The sequence below is a fragment of the Lithobates pipiens genome, unplaced genomic scaffold (genome assembly GCF_037356315.1).
Source record: "Lithobates pipiens isolate NorthernLeopardFrog02 unplaced genomic scaffold, aLitPip1_a1.2 Scaffold_23, whole genome shotgun sequence".
Lineage (NCBI taxonomy): Eukaryota > Metazoa > Chordata > Amphibia > Anura > Ranidae > Lithobates > Lithobates pipiens.
The window spans coordinates 113055165-113074690 of NW_027507785.1; the positions used below are offsets into that span (position 1 = coordinate 113055165).

At 43.3% G+C, this 19526-nt stretch overlaps 1 protein-coding gene across 2 annotated transcripts in view; it reads left to right on the plus strand.

The window, feature by feature from the left end:
- Positions 1-19526, plus strand: part of NT5DC2 (5'-nucleotidase domain containing 2) — a 216158-nt gene that overhangs the window by 82581 nt on the left and 114051 nt on the right. For both annotated transcript variants that reach the window (XM_077452221.1, XM_077452220.1), the window contains exons 13-14: positions 3817-3881; positions 9865-10151. In XM_077452221.1, the coding sequence (XP_077308347.1) occupies positions 3817-3881; positions 9865-10126 (327 nt within the window). In that variant the 3' untranslated portion in view covers positions 10127-10151. The remainder of the gene's footprint in view (positions 1-3816; positions 3882-9864; positions 10152-19526) is intronic.

A 19526-nucleotide genomic window follows, 5' to 3' on the forward strand; every position in this document is an offset into this window, starting at 1 on the left:
TGGGTGAAAAACTTCTTCAATGCCATTAAGATCTTGCACACCCCTCAAAGGCTGAGGTAGGGTTCGGAGGAAGCGTTGTAGTTGGAGATATCTCCATTTGTCTAAGAATGTGATTGGTTTGGAGCCAAGGATTTCGGGAAGTGGCTTGAGAGTATTAGCCCAGAGAATATGGTGTAGTAAAAGAGGACCTTCCGGAGACCAGGCCTTAAAGCCTGGATCTAGTGAGCCTGGTAAAAAATAATCATGGTTAAGGAGTGGCAGTAGGGGGGAGTCATATGACCAGGAGAGCAAAAGTTTACCTTTATCTGGCAGAACTGGCTGGACACCCCTGGCCTTGCCCCACAACAGTTAGTGATGGATAGACTTTTACAATGTTAAAGTTTAGTTGGCCCCTTATGTTAGGGGCCACAGCCTGTTGCCCTCCAAGTGTTTTAGAGGTTTTTCTTTTGTTCTGTGCCCGTTGTATCTCTTTCTTTTATGAAAGTAGAAAGTAATGTTACTCTGTGTAAAATGCTAAACAACGTGCTCGGATTGACTTGTATTTCTGTTTACAACTGTTTGTTTTTGTGTTGTGTATGACATGACTGGCTCTTATCCGATTTCTGTACAATATAGGTGTTTTTTTATTGCTTATATCTCTTTGTTGTACAGACCTTCTTTAATATCAATAAAAAAAGTTTGGATTAAAAATAAATACCAATGTTGATTGTGAGAGTAAAGTTCTGCTTTAAAAAAATGGAAAATTGTATACTCACCTTTCCATGATTTTCCTTTCCTGACGCATCTTCATGGCAGCACACACTGGCTTGTGACTCGGCCTCCACAACCTGACAGGATTGGATAGCTATAAAAATTGAAGAGAGACTCCCCCCCTCTATTTTTTGTATCTATCATCCAAGAATGGGTGGGTTTCTGTGTGCTGCCATGAAGATTCATCAGGAAAATTATGGAAAGGTGAGTGTACAATTTTCAATTTTCCTGATGCCTTCATAGCAGCACACACTGGGAAATAACTCGTCAGTCAGGTGGGTACAAAAAATAATGTTTATTTCTTATAGTGCTGTTGAATTGGCTCTAACAGTGGTTCTGCCAAGGTCTGCCATTGTTTGTTGGGCAGAGTCTGTCTTATAGTGAGAAATGAATGTATGTCTAGACGACCAGGTCGCTGAGTGAGCCCTGATGCCTTCCAGAATTGCCAGTTGATGGATGGAGTATGCCTTCTTGATAGAGTTAACCAACCAGGAGGCAATCGTTCAAGAAGTTGCTGGTTGACCTTTCCTAGCCCCATGGGGAATTATCAAGAGAGTATCCAACTTCCTGAAGGTAGCTGTAGCTGCCAGATAGATGGTAATAGCCAATTTCACATTTAATGCATGGGGTTCGCCTTGGATGTTAGTGAACGATGGAAGGATGATGTCCTGATTATAATGAAATGAGGATGATACTTTGGGGATGAAAAGGTCTGAGTACCACTCTATCAGGATAGAGGATTAGATCAGGTTCTGTTATGATTAATGCTTGTTACTCAGAAACTCTTTTCTCAGGTGTAATAGCGATAAGGAAGGTTAACTTCAAAGCCAGGAAAGTCAGGATGTGGAGATCAGCTTTTATATCTATTTAAAAAAAAATCAGTATATTGTAAATAAGGAGCTGGCAAATTATTTTCTTACCGTGAAAGAACAACTAATCTGAAATTCACAGCCTTGAACATTTTTGCTTCTGCCCAGCTTGTTCACTACATATTTCTGTTAGAATGCACAGTTTAAGGACTGATGATCACCTGGAAGCTGATCTTTGTTTTCAAACCACACACAAGTTCAAGCATTCAGTGTACTTAGCAGAAAGATTGTAATTTTACATGATTATAAAAAGGTTGCAGGGAGCTGCAGCGTGGTGCGGTGGCAGTAAACACTCGCAGTCCAGTTCCAGAACTGTATTGAAGTTAAAGACCCATAAAGCATAACTGCTCAGTGCGAAGTCAACCTGACCTGGTGCACTCACAGAATATTGCAGTGAAGAGTATAACAGTAGGTCTCGGGTGCATCGACCGTGTCTGTCTCAAGGCATGGAATGTGTCCTGGCCGGTCTGAGCCCAAACAGGGTGGCTTCCAGGAAGGATGGCATGTGACTGTTCTTTGCCTACTCATCTGGAACCTCCCCCTACCGCTAATACTGTCCTTGATAAACAGGTGACTTGTCCCTACAATGCCCACATGCGAAATGCACGCCAAACCTGGGAACCAGGATCTTAACCCCTTTGTGCGTAATGGTAAAACAAATCTTGATGCCTAAGCTCAATTTTGCAACTTTTACATGTGTTAGTAAACCTGTATATATCATTACAACGCTTCTTTGTGCTTTCAGGTGGATTATACCTTGTTTTTTTCAGAACAAATTGGGCTTTCAACCCAAAATAAATTCTCCTGCTCCCGACAATCACAGCAATACCACATACACAAATAAAAAATCCTGTCAAAATATTGATCTTGACCTTTGACTTTGAACACTAACACTGGGGCTGACCTAGATCAAACCTTGACTATTTTATTTTTTAATAATTTTTTTTAATCTCTGCAAGGACAGAGAAAGATATAATGTATCTGTCTTGTCCATTCACAGAGATAAAAACACGGGGGACGGGCTTCCCAGTGACTGATCACTGAGATAGCCAATCGGAGGCTATCACAGGGATCGGGTGACCCAGAAGCGGACGCTCGATGGTTAGAACAGGGCCTGGTGCTCTTGGTGAGACCCTGGTCACTGTGCTGGGAGCATGCCATGCGGCGCGCTCCTAGCACAAAGGGAGATATGTAAATATGTGGCCCCACTGAAAAAAAAGCCCGGTCCAGTGGGGCCACATATTTGCCTACAGTCAGGGTGAAGGGGTTAAATAGACTCTGACCCAAATTACCACCGGAGTCACTTGGGAAGGCAGCATTCATTTGGATAGCTTCCCCCTTGTGCCCCAGGAAACCACAGAGGAGCCATGTTCCTCTCAACTTCCTTTCCAACTGCAATGCCGCTGCGGTGCAGCACCACCTGCAGTGGAGAAAGTAGATTGTGCCTGCCTACAAGGTTATGTTATTTAACCATATTGCTCAATAGGCTAGCATGTTTGGAGTAAGTTGCTTGCCTTGTGTGATATATTTAAAATCTGGAAGATTGCTAATTGCTGCATTCTGTAGCTTGCAAGATGTTTTGATTAAAAGGAAATGTCTTTCTGCTACTTTGAAATGAATAATGAACTACAGACAAACAGCCACACACACAGTTTAAATATGCATGCAAACTGTTTTATCTGCGAAATAATTTTTAATTCTCTCCAGCAACTTTTGTGATTCAATCTGCAAGACTGGACAGCCATAAAGAAATAAGGAATGCATTAATGTCACCTCCCTTACCCACAGTCTACTGATTGGACAACAAAGGAGCAGCGATCCACTCTGCCCTCACATCCTGTCAGCATGTTCCCTGTCAACACAAGTGCTTACTTGTGCCTGCTTGAACTTGGTGGTTTTTACTGCTGCCCCTCTTTTTCCAAATTCCAATGCTTTTTTGCTGGGGATGGCAGAAGATTGAAATCAGGACAAATTCAAAACTTATGCTAATGAAATGTATCAATATATGCAATTATTTTACAGGAATACACAACTGCAATAAATTAACTTTTATTTTTTATATTTTTTATAATACTTTTATCAGCTTAGTGTTGCACTTTAATTCTGAATATAATGTTGATGCAAACTATTGACATTTTTTGGCATAAATGGAATGTAGTAGTATAAATGATCAATGAAAAATAATTTCTTATTCTAGACGTATCAAGATGCAGAATCAAAACAAGTTCTCAAGGAGTGGATGAGAGAGCGTCAAGAACTAAGGTAATGTTCATTTCGCCAAAGAAAATGAATAAGCTATTGTGCTGACTAGAACCCAACCGTCATTTAACGGGGCACATGAGAGGGCCAGGAGAGTGATAGGGAACACCAGGTGAAGTGGATGCAGCTTCTTTCAGAATACGTTTTGAGATAACATGTTGCGAGTGGAAAATGAGGGCTGGCGAGGAGCTGGGCTGCCTGGGAGGGAGGGGGTGAGCACCGCCGGCGGGTGGAGTTGATCGAGAGCCATTCATCCGGTGGAAGAGTGCATGGTTTTAGAGGTGAGCCGTGGGATCACCAAGCGGTAAAACATGCCGTAACAGCTGACATTGAAATTCTCTGCTCCGCTCACTCTCACACAGCCCCGCCTCCTCCTAACCCAGCACCTGTGATAGAGAGGACGCGGGTCCAATGTGGAGACGCATTCTGTCTATTACAGGTGCGGTGTTAGGAGGAGGCGGGGCTGTGTGAGTGAGCAGAGCGGAGACAGTTCCAATGTCAGCTGTTACAGCGTGTTTTACCGCTCTGCGACCCTGGCTCTCCTCTAACTCATCATGATCCGTCTGCCCTGGTAAGGCTGCAACGGGGGCACTATGAGGCTGATATTTGGGGCTCAGTGATGCTGCAATTTGGGGCTCAGTGAGGCTGCAATTTGGGGCAGAGTGATGCCTCAATTTGGGGCACGGTGATGCCGCAATTTGGGGCACGGTGATGCCGCAATTTGGGGCACAGTGAGGCCGCAATGTGGTTCACGGTGAGGCCGCCAAGTGGGGCACGGTGAGGCCGCCAAGTGGGGCGCGGTGAGGCCGCAACGTGGGGCACGGTGAGGCCGCAACGTGGGGCACGGTGAGGCCGCAATGGTGGGCACAGGTTATGCTGCAGTGAGATAATTTATGATGGCGTGAAATTTTGAGCCCTGTATACAGTATCTCACAAAAGTGAGTACACACCCTTCCATTGAAATTACACTTTGCTACAATGTAAAGTAGTGAGTGTACGGCTTGCATAACAGTGTAAATTTGCCGTCCCCTCAAAAAAACTCAACACACAGCCATTAATGTCTAAACTGCTGGCAATAAAAGTGAGTACACCCTTAAGTGAAATCTCCGAATTGGGCCTAAAGTGTCAATATTTTGTGTGGCCACCATTATTATCCAGCACTGCCTTAACCCTCTTGTACATGGAGTTCTCTACAGCTTCACAGGTTGCCACTGGAGTCCTCTTCCACTCCTCCATGATAACATCATGGAGCTGATGGGTGTTAGAGACCTTATGGCTCCTCCACCTTCTGTTCAAGGATGCCCCACAGATGGTCAATAGGGTTTAGGTCTTGAGACATGCTTGGCCAGTCCATCAACTTTACCCTCAGCTTCTGTAGCAATTCAGTGGTCGTCTTCGAGGTGAGTTTGGGGTCTTTATCATCTTGGAATACTGCCCTGTAGCCCAGTCTCCAAAGGGAGGGAATCATGCTCTGCTTCAGTATATCACAGTAAATGTTGGAATTCATGGTTCACTCAATGAACTGTAGCTCCCACCACCATGCTTGACTGTAGGCAAGACACGCTTGTCTCCTTATCTGGTTGCCATCACACACACTTGGCACCATCTGAACTAAATAAGGTTAACTTGGTCTCCTCAGACCACAGGACATGGTTCCAGTAATCCACGTCCTTAGTCTGCTTGTCTTCAGAAAACTGTTTGCAGGCTTTCTTGTGCATCATCTTTAGAAGAGTCTTCCTTCTGGGATGACAGCCATGCAGACAAAATTGATGCAGTGTGCGGCGTATGGTCTGAGCACTGACAGGCTGACCCCCCACCCCTTCAACCTCTGCAACAATGCTGGCAGCACTCATGTCTATTTTCCAAAGACAACCTCTGGATATGACACTGAGTACATGCACTGAACTTCTTTGGTCCACCATGGAAGGCCTGTTCTGAGTGGAACCTGTCCTGTTAATCCGCTGTATGGTCTTGGCCACCATGCTGCAGCTCAGTTTCAGGGTCTTGGCAATCTTCTTATAGCCTAGGCCATCTTTATGTAGAGCAACATTTTTCCTCAGAGTTCTTTGCCATGAGGGGCCAGGTTGAACTTCCAGTGACCAGTATAAGGCTGGATTCACACTGCTGCGATGCGGGAACACTGCGAATCTACTGCGGGTTCCCGCATCGCATGCCTCCCGGCGGCAGTTCACACTGCCCTATGCGAACTGCTGGGAGTGTCAGTCACCTCCAAATCAGTTTGCATGTCGCAGTGCGATCTGCAAACGCAGACAGGAATCGGATCGCATGGTGTGAACACCCATGCGATCCGATTCTGCTGCGGACCAAAAAAGGGTCCTGTACGAGTTTGGACCGGATGCGATGCGAATTCAGCCATACTATCTGTGTGGCTGAAATCGCATCGCACAGAGATCGCATGTGATTTGCACTGCAGTGCGGTGTGAATCACATCCGATCTCGTACACTGCAGCAGTGTGAACCCAGCCTGACACTTCCAGCAGTTTGCATAGGGCAGTGTGAACTGCCGCTGGGAGGCATGCGATGCGGGAACCCACAGTAGATTCACAGCGTTCCCGCATCACAGCAGTGTGAACCCAGCCTGAAGAGTGAAAGCGATAACACCAAATTACAACACACCTGCTCTCCATGCACACCTGAGACCTTGTAACACTAACAAGTCACATGACAGCGGGGAGGGAAAATGGCTAATGGGCCCAAATTGGACATTTTCACTTAGGAGTGTACTCACTATTGTTGCCAGCGGTTGAGACAATAATGGCTGTGTTGAGTTATTTTGAGGGGACAGCAAATTATCACTGTTTATACAAGCTACTTTGCTCACTACTTTACATTTTAGCAAAGTATAATTTCTTCAGTGTTGTCACATGAAAAGATATAGAATAAAATATTTACAAAAATGTGAGGGGTGTACACACTTTTGTGAGATAATTTGTGTGTATATATATATATATATATATATATATATATACACACACACACACACACACACACACACACACACACACACACACACACACACACACACTGGATATAAAGTCTACACACCCTTGTTAAAATGTCAGGTTTCTGTGATGTAAAATGAGACAAAGATAAATCATTTTAGAACTTTTTCCACCTTTAATATAAACTGTACAACTCAATTGAACAACAAACTGAAATCCTTTAGGTGGAGGGAAGTAAAAATAAAAACTAAAATAATATGGTTGCAAAAGTGTGCATACCCTTAAACTAATACTTTGTTGAAGCACCTTTTGATTTTATTACAGCACTCAGTATTTTTGGGTATGAGTCTTATCAGCACGGCACATCTTGTCTTGCCAATTTTTGCCCACTCAGCTTTGCAAAAACACTCAATCTGTCAGATTGTGAGGTCATCAATTGTGCACAGCCCTCTTCATATCACCCCACAGATTTTCAATCAGATTCAGGTCTGGGCTCTGCCTGGGCCATTCCAAAACTTTAATCTAAAGGCCATTCCTTTGTTGATTTGGATGTATGCTTTGGGTCGTGGTCTTGAAAGATGAAGTTCCTCTTCATGTTCAGCTTTCTAGAAGAAAGCCTGAAGGTTTTGTGCCAATATTGACTGTTACAGTATTTGAAACCATTCATAATTCCCTCTACTTTGACTAAGGTCCCTGTTCCAGCTGAAGAAAAAGCATGATGCTGCTACAACCATGCTTCACTGTGGGTATGGTGTTCTTCTGGTGATGTGCAGTGTTATTTTTCTACAAACATATCTTTTGGAATTATGGCCAAAATGGTCAACCTTGGTTTCATCAGACCATAACACGTTTTTCCCACATGCTTTTGGGAGACTTGTGTGTTTTTGCTAAATTTGGCCGAGCTTGGATGTTTTTCTTCTTAAGAAAAGGCTTCTGTCTTGCCACTCTACCCCATATCCCAGACATATAAAGAATACGGGTGATTGTTGTCACATGTAACACACAGCCAATACTTGCCAGATATATTCCTGCAGCTCCTTTTAATGTTGCTGTAGGCGATTTGGCAGCCTAGCCTCTCTGACCATTTTTTTTCTCGTCTTTTTATCATATTTGGGGGGATGTCCGGTTCTTGGTGATGTCACTGTTGTGCCATATTTTCTCCACTTGATGATGACCGTCTTCACTGTGTTCCATGGTATATCTAATGCCTTGGAAATTCCTTTGTACCCTTCTCCTGACTGATACCTTTTAACCATAAGATCCCTCTGATGCTTTGGAAGCTCTCTGCGAACCATGGTTTTTGCTGTAGGATGTGACTGAAAAAATGTCAGGAAAGACCTACTAGAACAGCTTAACTTTATTTGTGGTTAAGCAGAGGTACTTTAAATGATGGCAGGTGTGTATTGACTCCTATTTAACATGAGTTTGAGTGTGATTGCATAATTCTGAACACAGATACATCCCCAGTTATAAGAGGGTGTGCACACTTATGCAACCACATTATTTTATTTTTATTTTTTTATTTCCCTCACCTAAAAGTTCTCAGTTTGTTTTTCAATTCAGTTTTACAGCTTATAGGTTACTTTAAAGGTAGAAAAACTCCTGAAATGATTTATATATTTTTGTACATCATTGCAGAAACCTGACATTTTAACAGGGGCGTGTAGATTTTTTATATCCACTATATGTGTGTGTGTGTATAATATATATATATATATATATATATATATATATATATATATATATATATATATATATATAGTGTGTTTTTTTTTTTTGTGTATGATTATACACATTATTTTGGATATATAATTATGCACATGATGTTGGCTATACAGTAAACAATGTTATGATATTATATATTTTGTGCTTATCAGCGCGGATATAGAAACTAGACAGGGATGGGGGAGGCGGGGGGTGCAAGCGCACGTATCTAAGTTGCACCAAGACAGCAGGTAAAAACAACCTGGGGAGGAGGAGGATTGGGTCACAGTCACTGGGGCACCCGCCAGACTAGCTGGGTATCTCAAGATCTTTCTTACGATTAGACTTTAGATAGTCAATATCAATTTATCCATTACACCATGATCGGAATATCCAAGCTGCATTGAGGCCACAAAATTGCCTCCAGTGACAGGAACTTCCCCATACAATGGTGGCTGTTACCTGGGGGCGTTCCTACACCAGAGGCAATTTTGGGACCTCAATGCGGCTGCTACCTGGGGGAGTTCCTGTCACTGGAGGCAGTTTTGGGGCCTCAATGCGGCTTGGATATTCTGATCATGGAGTAATGGATAAAACGATATTGACTAAAGTCTAATCATAAAAAGCATCTTGAGATACCCAGCTAATCTTGTGGGGTGACCCAATCCTCCTCCTCCCCCAGGTTGTTTTTACTTGCCGTTTTAGTGCAACTCAGATACGTGCGCTTGTGGTTGCCCCCAGTGTCTGCCATGGGGGAGTACCCTTGGGTGCCCTTACCACTGCTGTCACTGGCTGCCGGTTACCCTGATGATAGTAATTAACTCCTCCTGAAGAAGTGGTTGTCACTGTGAAACACGTAGAGAATTGAGACTAAGTACATCCTGTGCCCTCAACACCATCTGAGGACACCACATCACTAGCAAAAATCACTCTGAAAAATATGCGTCTTTGTAATTATTGTTTTTACTCTTCTTTTAACAAATTTTGTATAAATAAAATGTAAATTTGTTTATTACATTGTAGTCACTTCCTGGGTAGCAAGATAGTCCATTTTCTTTTTTGCTGGGGACACAATAGGGGAAGCCCCTAGCTTTCCAAATATTGCTATCACAGGGATGATGGTACCCCTAGACTTTGTAATACTAGAGTTACTTTGAGGCATATACTTAATTTATATGGCTTCTTTTAAAGGGTAAGTCTGCCATAACGTGCTAGTTATGCTGTGCTTTTAACTTTCAGGGGGCCAGGAATTGTTTTTTTCTAGGAAGACTTTACAACCACTTAAGCTACATGGATTTCACTGTTTTCTTTAATTCCAGATCTATTACAAAGAACCTATTTAACCCCCAGTTTGGAAGTATTTTTAGAACTTATCACAACCCAACCTACTTCTCTAGAAGGCTCATCAGATTTTCGGACATCTATATGGCTTCTATTGGTTGCCTATTAAACTATGATATCAACTTTACATTCTATCCGCGACGTACCCCACTGCAGCATGAAGCACCTATGTGGATGGACCAACTATGCACAGGTTGCATGAAGACCCCTTTCCTTGGTGAGATGGTTCATATCCGGTGACATCTACTGACTCTAGTTTCATCAGGTAAGTAACACGTGGACAGAACTACATACAGTATAATGCATCAAATGGTATTGTAAGTTGATGTTGGACACTTCTAAAAGAAAAAAAAAACAATGCAAAGGAAAATGTCTGTATTTTCAATTGCATGTTTTTGCAGTTCAGGTGAGAATTGAGAACAGTAATCTGGTATAGTCATGTTTCATCTAGATTTCCAGATGAAACATGACTTTACCAGCTTAGCTAGTAAAAAAAAAACTGCAGATAAAACTTGTAAAATACCGTGCCTTTTAAATCAGATTATTTTGTCAGAAAAGAGTGCAAAATGAGCATGTGCCATGTTCACATTTACTTCTGTGGATTAAAGTCCCTCTGGGAAGTGTTGCATTTACCATGCATGTTTATGGTATGTGTCATCAAGACATAAGTAGTATGTATAGTCAGTGTGGCTGGGAAAACTTATGGGTGTTTATAAAAGATACATTTGTTGGCTGCCATTCATGACCTTTTATCCTATGAAAAATGCTACTTTTATTTCCTATTTTTTAAGTCAGGCCTCGTTCGCACCATGGTGCAAATGCGTGAGTTTTTCTGCACGAGTTCTGCAAGTGCACAAAGAAAACAATTGTTTTCTATGTATCCGGTTTATACCACAACACAAGTATCACATGCAGTTTCTTTTTGTGCAGGAATCTGCATTGTGTATAAATCTCCCTGTAACGTGTATGAAAACTGAAGTGTAATATGCATGTTTTTCCATCTGTTTTTTTGCAGGTATGGTGTAAATGAGACAGTAGAAAATATGTGCATCAGGTGTTCCTCCTTTACGCTATAGTAGCTTTCCTGATTTGCACACAGGTCAGTGATTCCATATAGCCAGGCAAGCTAGCATTTTCAGATGGGGTTCAGCAGTTTGCAGCATCTATTTTTCTGTCAGTATAGTTTTTCTCTGAATTTTTTTTTTTTTTTTTTTTTTTTTTTTTTTTTTACAGGCTCTCTCCATTAGTGGTCAGCAATTAATATTGTTAGAGGCTGACAGGGCTTTTATCTCCTTTCAAAAAAGTTTTGGTTGGAATTAGTTATTAAAAGAGCTGAATAGACTTTTGCAGAGTCAGAGATAATGTATCGCCATTATTTGCTCTGTTTTATTTATTTATCTTTTATTTATTTAGCTATCGTGGAGAATATGCACTCACCTTTTTGTGCATTTTTCTTTTGTAAGCCCATCATTTACAATGGTAATTTCACAAAAATAATTAGGTAAATGATGCATATTTTCCATTGGCAGTTTAGTTCTTGCAAGACTGTGTAGTTTAAGCGTTTTTTTTACCCACGAAATGTAGTAACATTGTAATAGGACATCCTACTGCCCAATAGTGATGATGGACTCACTGTAGCTATCGAGATTAATGAGTGAAATCATGTCATTATACCAAAAAGCATAATATCACCTGCAGTGCTGTAAGGAATATGCAATGTGGCATGAGGGCAGAGGAATATGGTATTGGGTGAATATTAATCTACTATAATGGGATTAATATGTGCATTTCATGTACACTACCCTTAAAGGATAAGTTCACTTTAAAATAAATAAATGACATTTTTTTTAGCAGGTAAAAAAATGTTGGATTTATTTTTTTCTTTTGGGAGCCTGTAAAGAACTGCACCAGCGTTCAGTAGATCTCCTTCAGATCTGTCAGTGTATCGGCTTGCTCATACCTCATAAGAGGAGGCCAATACATGCTCACAGGAAGACTCGTCATTTTCCATTCACAGAGGACTGTGCTCGAGTAACGTAGCCGCATTGGTGGAGTGGCCAATTCTGGTAGCAGACACAGGGAGAAGATAGCGTGGGCCGGTGCATTCCATAACATGTTAAATGTTACACCCTGAATGTTATGAAAATTGAACTTTCCTTTAACGAGAATCTATCACAAAAAAGTTGCCGTTATAAAGCGCAGACACTAAGGGCTTGTTCATACTTGATTATATTGCTAGCTTAACCACTTCAGCCTCTGAAGATTTTACCCCTTTCCTGACCAGAGCACTTCTTTTTTTTTCCCCACAAATAGAGCTTTCTTTTGGTGGTAATTGATCACCTCTGCAGTTTTTATTTATTGCACTCTAAACAAAAAAAACACTGTAAATTTTGAAGAAAAACACAATATTTTTACTTTTTGCTATAATATCCCAATAAAAAAAAAGTCTTCCTCTGTTTAGACCAATGTATATTCTTCTACATATTTTTGGTAAAAAAAATCACAATAAGCATATATTGATTGGTTTGCGCAAAAGTTATTGTGTCTATGAAATGGGAGATAGATTTATGGCATTTTTTTTTTTTTACTAGTAATGGCGGCGATCTGCGATTTTTATCGGGAATGCGACATTGCGGCAGGCAGATCTTTTAACACTTGGGACCATTGACATATATACCTTGATCAGAACCTTTTAAATTGTCAATGATTATTGTATAAATGTCATTGGCAGGGAAGGGGTTAACACTAGGGGGCAATCAAGGTGTTAAATATGTTCCCTTGGTGTGTACTAACTGTAGGAGAGATTTGACTGCTTGCGGGAGGAGACCGATCGTTGTTCCTATATACAAGGAACACACAATCTGTCTCCTCTCCCCTGCCAGAACAGGGATGTGTGTGTGTTTACACACATTCCTGTTTTGGCTCTATCAGGTGTGATCACTGGTGCCCGTAGGACATTGCGGGCGCCGGGCACGCTCATCGCCTCCTCCGTGACGTGGCGGGCGCTCACGCCCCCCCCCCATACCCTTTAAAGCAGCCACCATACAGGGGAGCGATTCTGCCACCGTAAAACGACAGCGGGCAGTCGGCAAGAGGTTAAAGTGAAAACTGTAAAAAGAGGATCTAGCGGTAGATCCAAAGGCATATAACTGCATGTGTTGAACCAGGGAGTATCAGTAGAAAAACATTCCAAACCATGACCTGGGGGGAGTACGGGTTTTGAGTGAGTTCAGGAGCCTCCATTACCGTGTTTTTTGGAGGAGCATTTGCAGGACAGTCTGCCAGTCCTGTTCTGGGGTTCCCAGGTGATTTACAGCAGAGGAAGCAGATGGAGTCTCCAGTTTGATGCCCCATTGGTGTAGAGATGAGATCCCTTCTTCCAGGATCGTTATTGAGATGGTAACCCCATTGTGAGTGATGGATAGGGTAGCAGGATATTTCCATTTTGTGGGATATGGTGATTCCTAAGCACTTTGGTAATGGATGCCATGTTGCATCGATGCTGCTGTGTGTGCCTGGATAGATCAGGGAGCAGTTAGATAGTGGCATAATGCTCGGGAAGGCACTCAGCTTTTCTGAAAGTGGTCACTAGCATTTCTTTCACGTGGTAGAAATTTAGTCTAAGGTGAATGTCCCTGGGTATTTCATCTGCCAAAAAGTATGGTTTTGGTCAACTATGAATTCTATCAATTTTGAGGTCCTGAGTGCAGTGTTGGAACCATAGAGGAAACCAGTGTCGGAGATTATTGTTGTAGCTGTTGTGGAGGTACAGATTCTGGTATCCCTCTAATTTTTATATTGTTTTGTCTGGATCTGTCCTCAAGGTCCGCAATTTTATCTTTGAGCCAGGTGATTTTCTCTGTATGGGCGTTATAAGCATCTACTAAGGAGTTGAAGGAGGTAGAGTATTCCCTAATGTTATTTTACACATGGTTTACTCCCCTAAGGCTCGCACTTCTTGCTGGCAGTGCCTCATATTTGACACCAGCTCAGAGAACAGTGATGCTCTGAGTGACAGCATCATGTCCTTCAGCCTGGTGTCTGATATTGGTTGGCCTGTTGTGGGTAAGGTCTCAATGGGGTCTGCAGTAGGTGTTCCTGAGCTCACCCTGCCTTATGTCTGTGGTCCACTGACTTCCATGCCTGGGACCCCATGGTGCCTGGGAGATTCCCTGTGGGGTTTAGATTTAGCTGAGCTCTGTGTTGAGGAGCTAAAGCTGCCTGAGGATGTCCCGCTGTGAGGTGCCTGGGCTTAATTACCTGGGGGCTGAGAGCCCTGTGTTCCTGTAGCATGGTGCAGGCCTTTTCTGCAGCTGATGGGGCTCTTTACTGCACCTGGTAATGGCGGGTCCGTTCTGGTATTCGGGAGTGTGTGGTGCAGGCAGGTGGCTTGCACTTGTGGATGGCTCCTGCTGTTCAAGATTTCCCGGTGGTCAAGTGGAGTTCCTGGGCTATGTGGCCATACTAGCGCTTGGTCACCCATTGCCAGCAGTTTAGACATTAATGGCTGTGTGTTGAGTTATTTTAAGGGGGCATCAAATTTACACTGTTATACAAGCTGTACACTCACTACTTTACATTGTAGCAAAGTGTCATTTCTTCAGTGTTGTCACATGAAAAGATATAATAAAATATTTACAAAAATGTGAGGGGTGTACTCACTTTTGTGAGATCCTGTACCGTGTTTTTTTTTGTTTTTTTTTAAGGAAAGTGACGTTACAAGAATTAAACCGTTTGAGGTGTGGCTAGTCACAGTGAATGTTTCCTATGCATGCTCCATTAGCAGGGAAGGCAGCAGCATGGATTCCTTTAAGTGATTGTAAGGGTTTTTTTTTGTTTTATTAGTTTTTTTTAAATCGCAAACATATCATACTTATTTCCACTGTGCAGCTCGTTTTGCACAGAGTGGCCCCGTACCTGCTTTTCTGGGGTCCCTCAGAGGCTCTCACGGCTCCTCCCCACATGAGATAACCCCCTGGGAGAAGCGGTCTCCGGGGGGGTTACCTTGCTGGCGTGCTCCCGAGTCCAGCATTCGGCATCCATAGAGGTAGGACTCGGCCCCAGCATTATTAGATTTGGTTGACAGCAGCAGGAGCCAAAGTCTGCGCTATCAATCTATCCAATCAAGAGCCAAGAACCCTGTGCAGAGATACAGCGCGTCCCTATGGGTCAAGTTCTAGGGCTCAGGAAAGTAAAGCGGGGGGCTGGGAGGCCGGTCACTGCCAGGTGTTTTTTCACCTTTATGCATAGGATGCATTAAGGTGAAAAAACACGTAGGTTTACAACCCCTTTTACTATGCTTTATCTCTTGTTTGGCCTCCTGCAGATGATACTGATGTATGAGCAATTGGTTGAGAAGAAGAAGAGGAGGGCGGCATCCATTCACTATTGCGTACATCCAATTATCTCTCAGAGAGATTCTAAAGGGCATTTTCATGCCCTGTATAATGAAATATGCACCTAACCTTAGAAGCTCGTGTCAACCATCTTCAAACTGCACAAACGGTATAAACAGTAAGTACATAAAAGGAAGTGGCAGGACACTTTATGCTTTCCTTTACCATTTCCAAGCATTGTGGAATATTATTTTCCCCATGCATGATTTTTTTTTTTCTTAAAACAAATTTTAACACGCTACAAGCGCCTGCCTGTGCGTTTGCGGAACGCTACCATAGACTTGAATGGGAGGCTTTGAAAGGCGTCAAACTTCTCCAGACTTGATATGATACTCAATTTTGAAGCGAAGCAATGTGATACAATGCTAGCACTTCATGTTTTCAGGACTGTGTGCTGTCTATAGTGTCATTTACATGGGTGTTTGAGGAGCATTAACCCTTTCACTGCCAGGGCCGTACAGACCTAAAAAGTGCCCACAGGAGGCCAAGTCCATACACGGTACCTCATTCTCCCTCTCCTACAAGCTTTTAGTCACTTCAATGACCATAAGCTTATATCAGAATTGTTCAGCAGACTGCTGAACAATTCTATAACTCTGATCAGGGAATTACAACCCGCTGATCAGTGTTATTAACCTGAAATGCGACCGACCCTCCCTCCCCCACTCTGCTTTCCTATCCTTCACCCCCTTCTCCCTCTCCCAGCACTGATAAACCCCTTCTACCCGATCGGACCCCCCTCCCCCATAAATGGATCCCCTGCAGCTACCTTTAGAAGGCAGCATCCCTCCACTGCCACTCCTGCTGGCTTCAGATATGCCCCCTCCCGGCCAGTCACATCACCCCCAGTACTGGCCCCCCACATCTGATCCATCCCTGCTCCAGCAACATCCCTCCTTCCCCCCCTCCCGCAGCTTGGGACAGGCTGGGGATCATGGGGGGGGGAGCAGTGCGGGTGGTGGGGAAGTTGGGCCTTGGGGGCTTAGTAAACACGTTTACTAAACTCCTCCCTGTAGTACAGTGGATATAGGCAGCGATCACTCCTATATCCACTGATAGCTGATACCGTTGTACTCATAAGTTTACATACCCTGACAGAATTTATGATTTCTTGGCCATTTTTCAGAGAATATGAATGATAACACAAATACTTTTCTTTCACTCATGCTTGGTGTTTGGCTGAAGCCATATATTATCAATCAACTGTATTTACTCTTTTTAAATCACAAACAGAAACTACACAACTTACCCTGTTCAAAAGTTTCAATAGTCCAGTTCTTAAAGAGGAAGTAAACCCTGATGGGTTTACTTCCTCTTTGTCTTCCTGCAAAGGTAAAGCATAATGGGCTACTATGCATCGCATAGTAGCCCATTATGTGTCACTTACCTGACACAATAGCCAGCGATGTCACTGATGTCCCCTGTAGTCTGGAGCGTCCATCTTCTTCCAGATATCTCTGTTCCGGCCACTCACAGCGCTGGAGCAGCGATGACGTCACTCCCGCGCATGCGCACGGGAGCCGCCACTAACGGCATATCGCCGTTAGCAGTGGCATGCCGCTAACGGCGATAGTGCGCTTCCGTGCCGCTGTCTACACCGCATGCACCTTAGACAACTGTGACTGTCTTTTAGTAAATATCTCCTAAACCGTGTAGGTTTAGGAGATATTTCTTGGACCTACAGGTAAGCCTTAACCTAGGCTTACCTGTAGGTCAAAGTGGTTTGCCCCCTTTGATATCAATGACAGCTTGAAGTCTTTTGTGGTATTTGTGGATGAGGCTCTTTATCTTCTCAGATGGTAAAGCTGCCCATTCCTCTTGACAAAAAGCTTTCTGTTCCTGTAAATTCTTGGGCTGTCTTGCATGAACTGCACGTTTGAGATCTCCCCAGAGTGGCTCAATGATATTGGGGTCAGGTTCTGGCCACTCCAGAACCTTCACTTTATTCTGCTGTAGCCAATGACGGGTTGACTTGGCCTTGTGTTTTGGATCAGTGTCATGTTGGAATGTCCACGTACGTCCCATGTGCAGCTTCCTGGCTGATAAATGCAAATGTTCCTCCAGTATTTTTTGATAACGTACTGCATTCATCTTGCCAACAATTTTCACCAAATTTCCTGTGCCTTTGTAGATCAAACATCCCCAAAACATCAGCAATCCACCTCTGTGCCTTTCATCATAGGCCTTGTTGACTCCTCTCCAGATGTAGCATTTATGGTTGTGGCCAAAAAGCTGAATTGTGGTCTCATCACTCCAAATAACTTTGTGCCAGGTTTGAGGCTTGCCTCTGTGCTGTTTGGTGTATTGTAAGCAGGATACTCTGTGGCATTTACATAGTAATGGCTTTCTTCTGGCGTCTTGACCATGCAGCCCATCTTTCTTCAAGTGCCTCCTTGCATCTTGAAACAGCCACACCACATATTTTCAGAGATTCCTGTATTTCACCTGAAGTTATTTGTGGGTTTTTCTTTGCATCCCAAACAATTTTCCTGGCAGTTGTGGCTGAAATTTTAGTTGGTCTACCTGACCGTGGTTTGGTCTCAACAGAACCCCTCATTTTCCTCTTCTTGATTAGAGTTTAAACACTGCTGATTGGCATTCTCAATTCCTTTGATATTTTTTTATATCCCTTTCCTGTTTTATACAGTTCAGCTACCTTTTCCCGCAGATCCTTTTGACAATTATTTTGTTTTCCCCATGACTCGGAATCCAGAAACGTCAGTGCAGCACTGGATGAAAGATGCAAGTGTCTGTCAGGAGTCCAGAAACTCATTGACCTTTTATACACGCACACTAATTACACACAAATAGATCACAGGTAAGGATGCTTACCTTTAATAGCCATTCAAACCCCTTTGTGTCAACTTGTGAACATATTATCAGGCCAAAATCACCAGGGTATGTAAACTTTTGATCAGGGTCAATTGGGTAGTTTCTGATATGATTTAAAAAGAGTAAACACAGTTGATTGATAATACAGTAAATGGCTTCAGTCAAACACTAACCACGAGTGAAAGAAAAGTTTTTGTGTTATTCATATTCTCTGAAAAATGGCCAAGAAATCATACATTCTGCCCGGGTATGTAAACTTATGAGCACAACTGTATATAGTAACCACGAGTGTATATACAGATTCCTTGTTCATTCAAGTGAAGTGCTGCAGAGAAAAGGGACTATCTTCAGTTCCTTTCTCGGTTTCAAAAATAAATAACTGTAAAAAAAACATCAAAAGTTAAATTCTTTAAAAAACAAAACAAAAACAAAAAACACAAATTCCCCCCAGGTCTGCCTCGCCCCTCCACAGTGACACCCCCCCTGCACTCACCCCTCCACGTCTTCCTCAGCTTCTCCTCCCAGCCATCCTGATTCATCCTGATTGGCCAGGAGGAGAAGCCGGAAGACGAGTGGATGGGTTCGGGGTGCAATGCTCTGCGCCCCGAGCCCAAACTTTTTTCAAACCAACTAGAGCCTCAGGCTCTAATCATGTGACTTGAAAAAAAACCCCTCATACAAGCGTATGAGTCCGGCGCTCTGCAGGGGGCCAGCACCCCTAATGGACCAGCTCCTGGTAAGACCTCATTCACATGGAGTGGACTCTGTCAAGCAGATCCGCCTGCTCAGCGGGTGATCTGTCTGCTGATCCCGTCTGAGCAGGCGGATTACAGGTCCGTGTCCGCTCCACTGATGCGGAGTGGACACTGACACAGCATGCTGTTGTTTATGGGGCGGTCGGATGGAAACGGACCGCCTGTCCATTTCCATCCGATCCGATCTGCTAGATGGATGGGGAATGGAATCTCCATCCGTCTGTCTTTTAGCTGATTGGACTGGATGTGCAGAATGAAAGGGCACTCGAGCTGAGTTGCCGATCAGCTGTGTGATGTCCCATAGCGCATGTGCATATCGTAGGAGCCTTTTTTTTCTACGGGAGATACCATTTATCAGTCACAATTTAATGTTATGCAAACATCGGCTGGACACTGTATTTGTCATATTGTGCGTCGCTGTTGCGCCGGTTTACATCGAGGCACAATCTGACATCTATGGTGTCCCTCCGCTCTTTGCATAGCTTTGAATTGTACACGTGAAATGGTATCGCCCGTCGAAAAACCCTCCTATGATGTGCGCATGTGCTATGGTGATGTCACTTCAGCTGATCGGCAACTAAGCTGGAGTGCCTTTCCGTTTTGCGCATTTTCACTTTGCGATGGAGGCCACATATCGATAGAACACCGGGACCAACG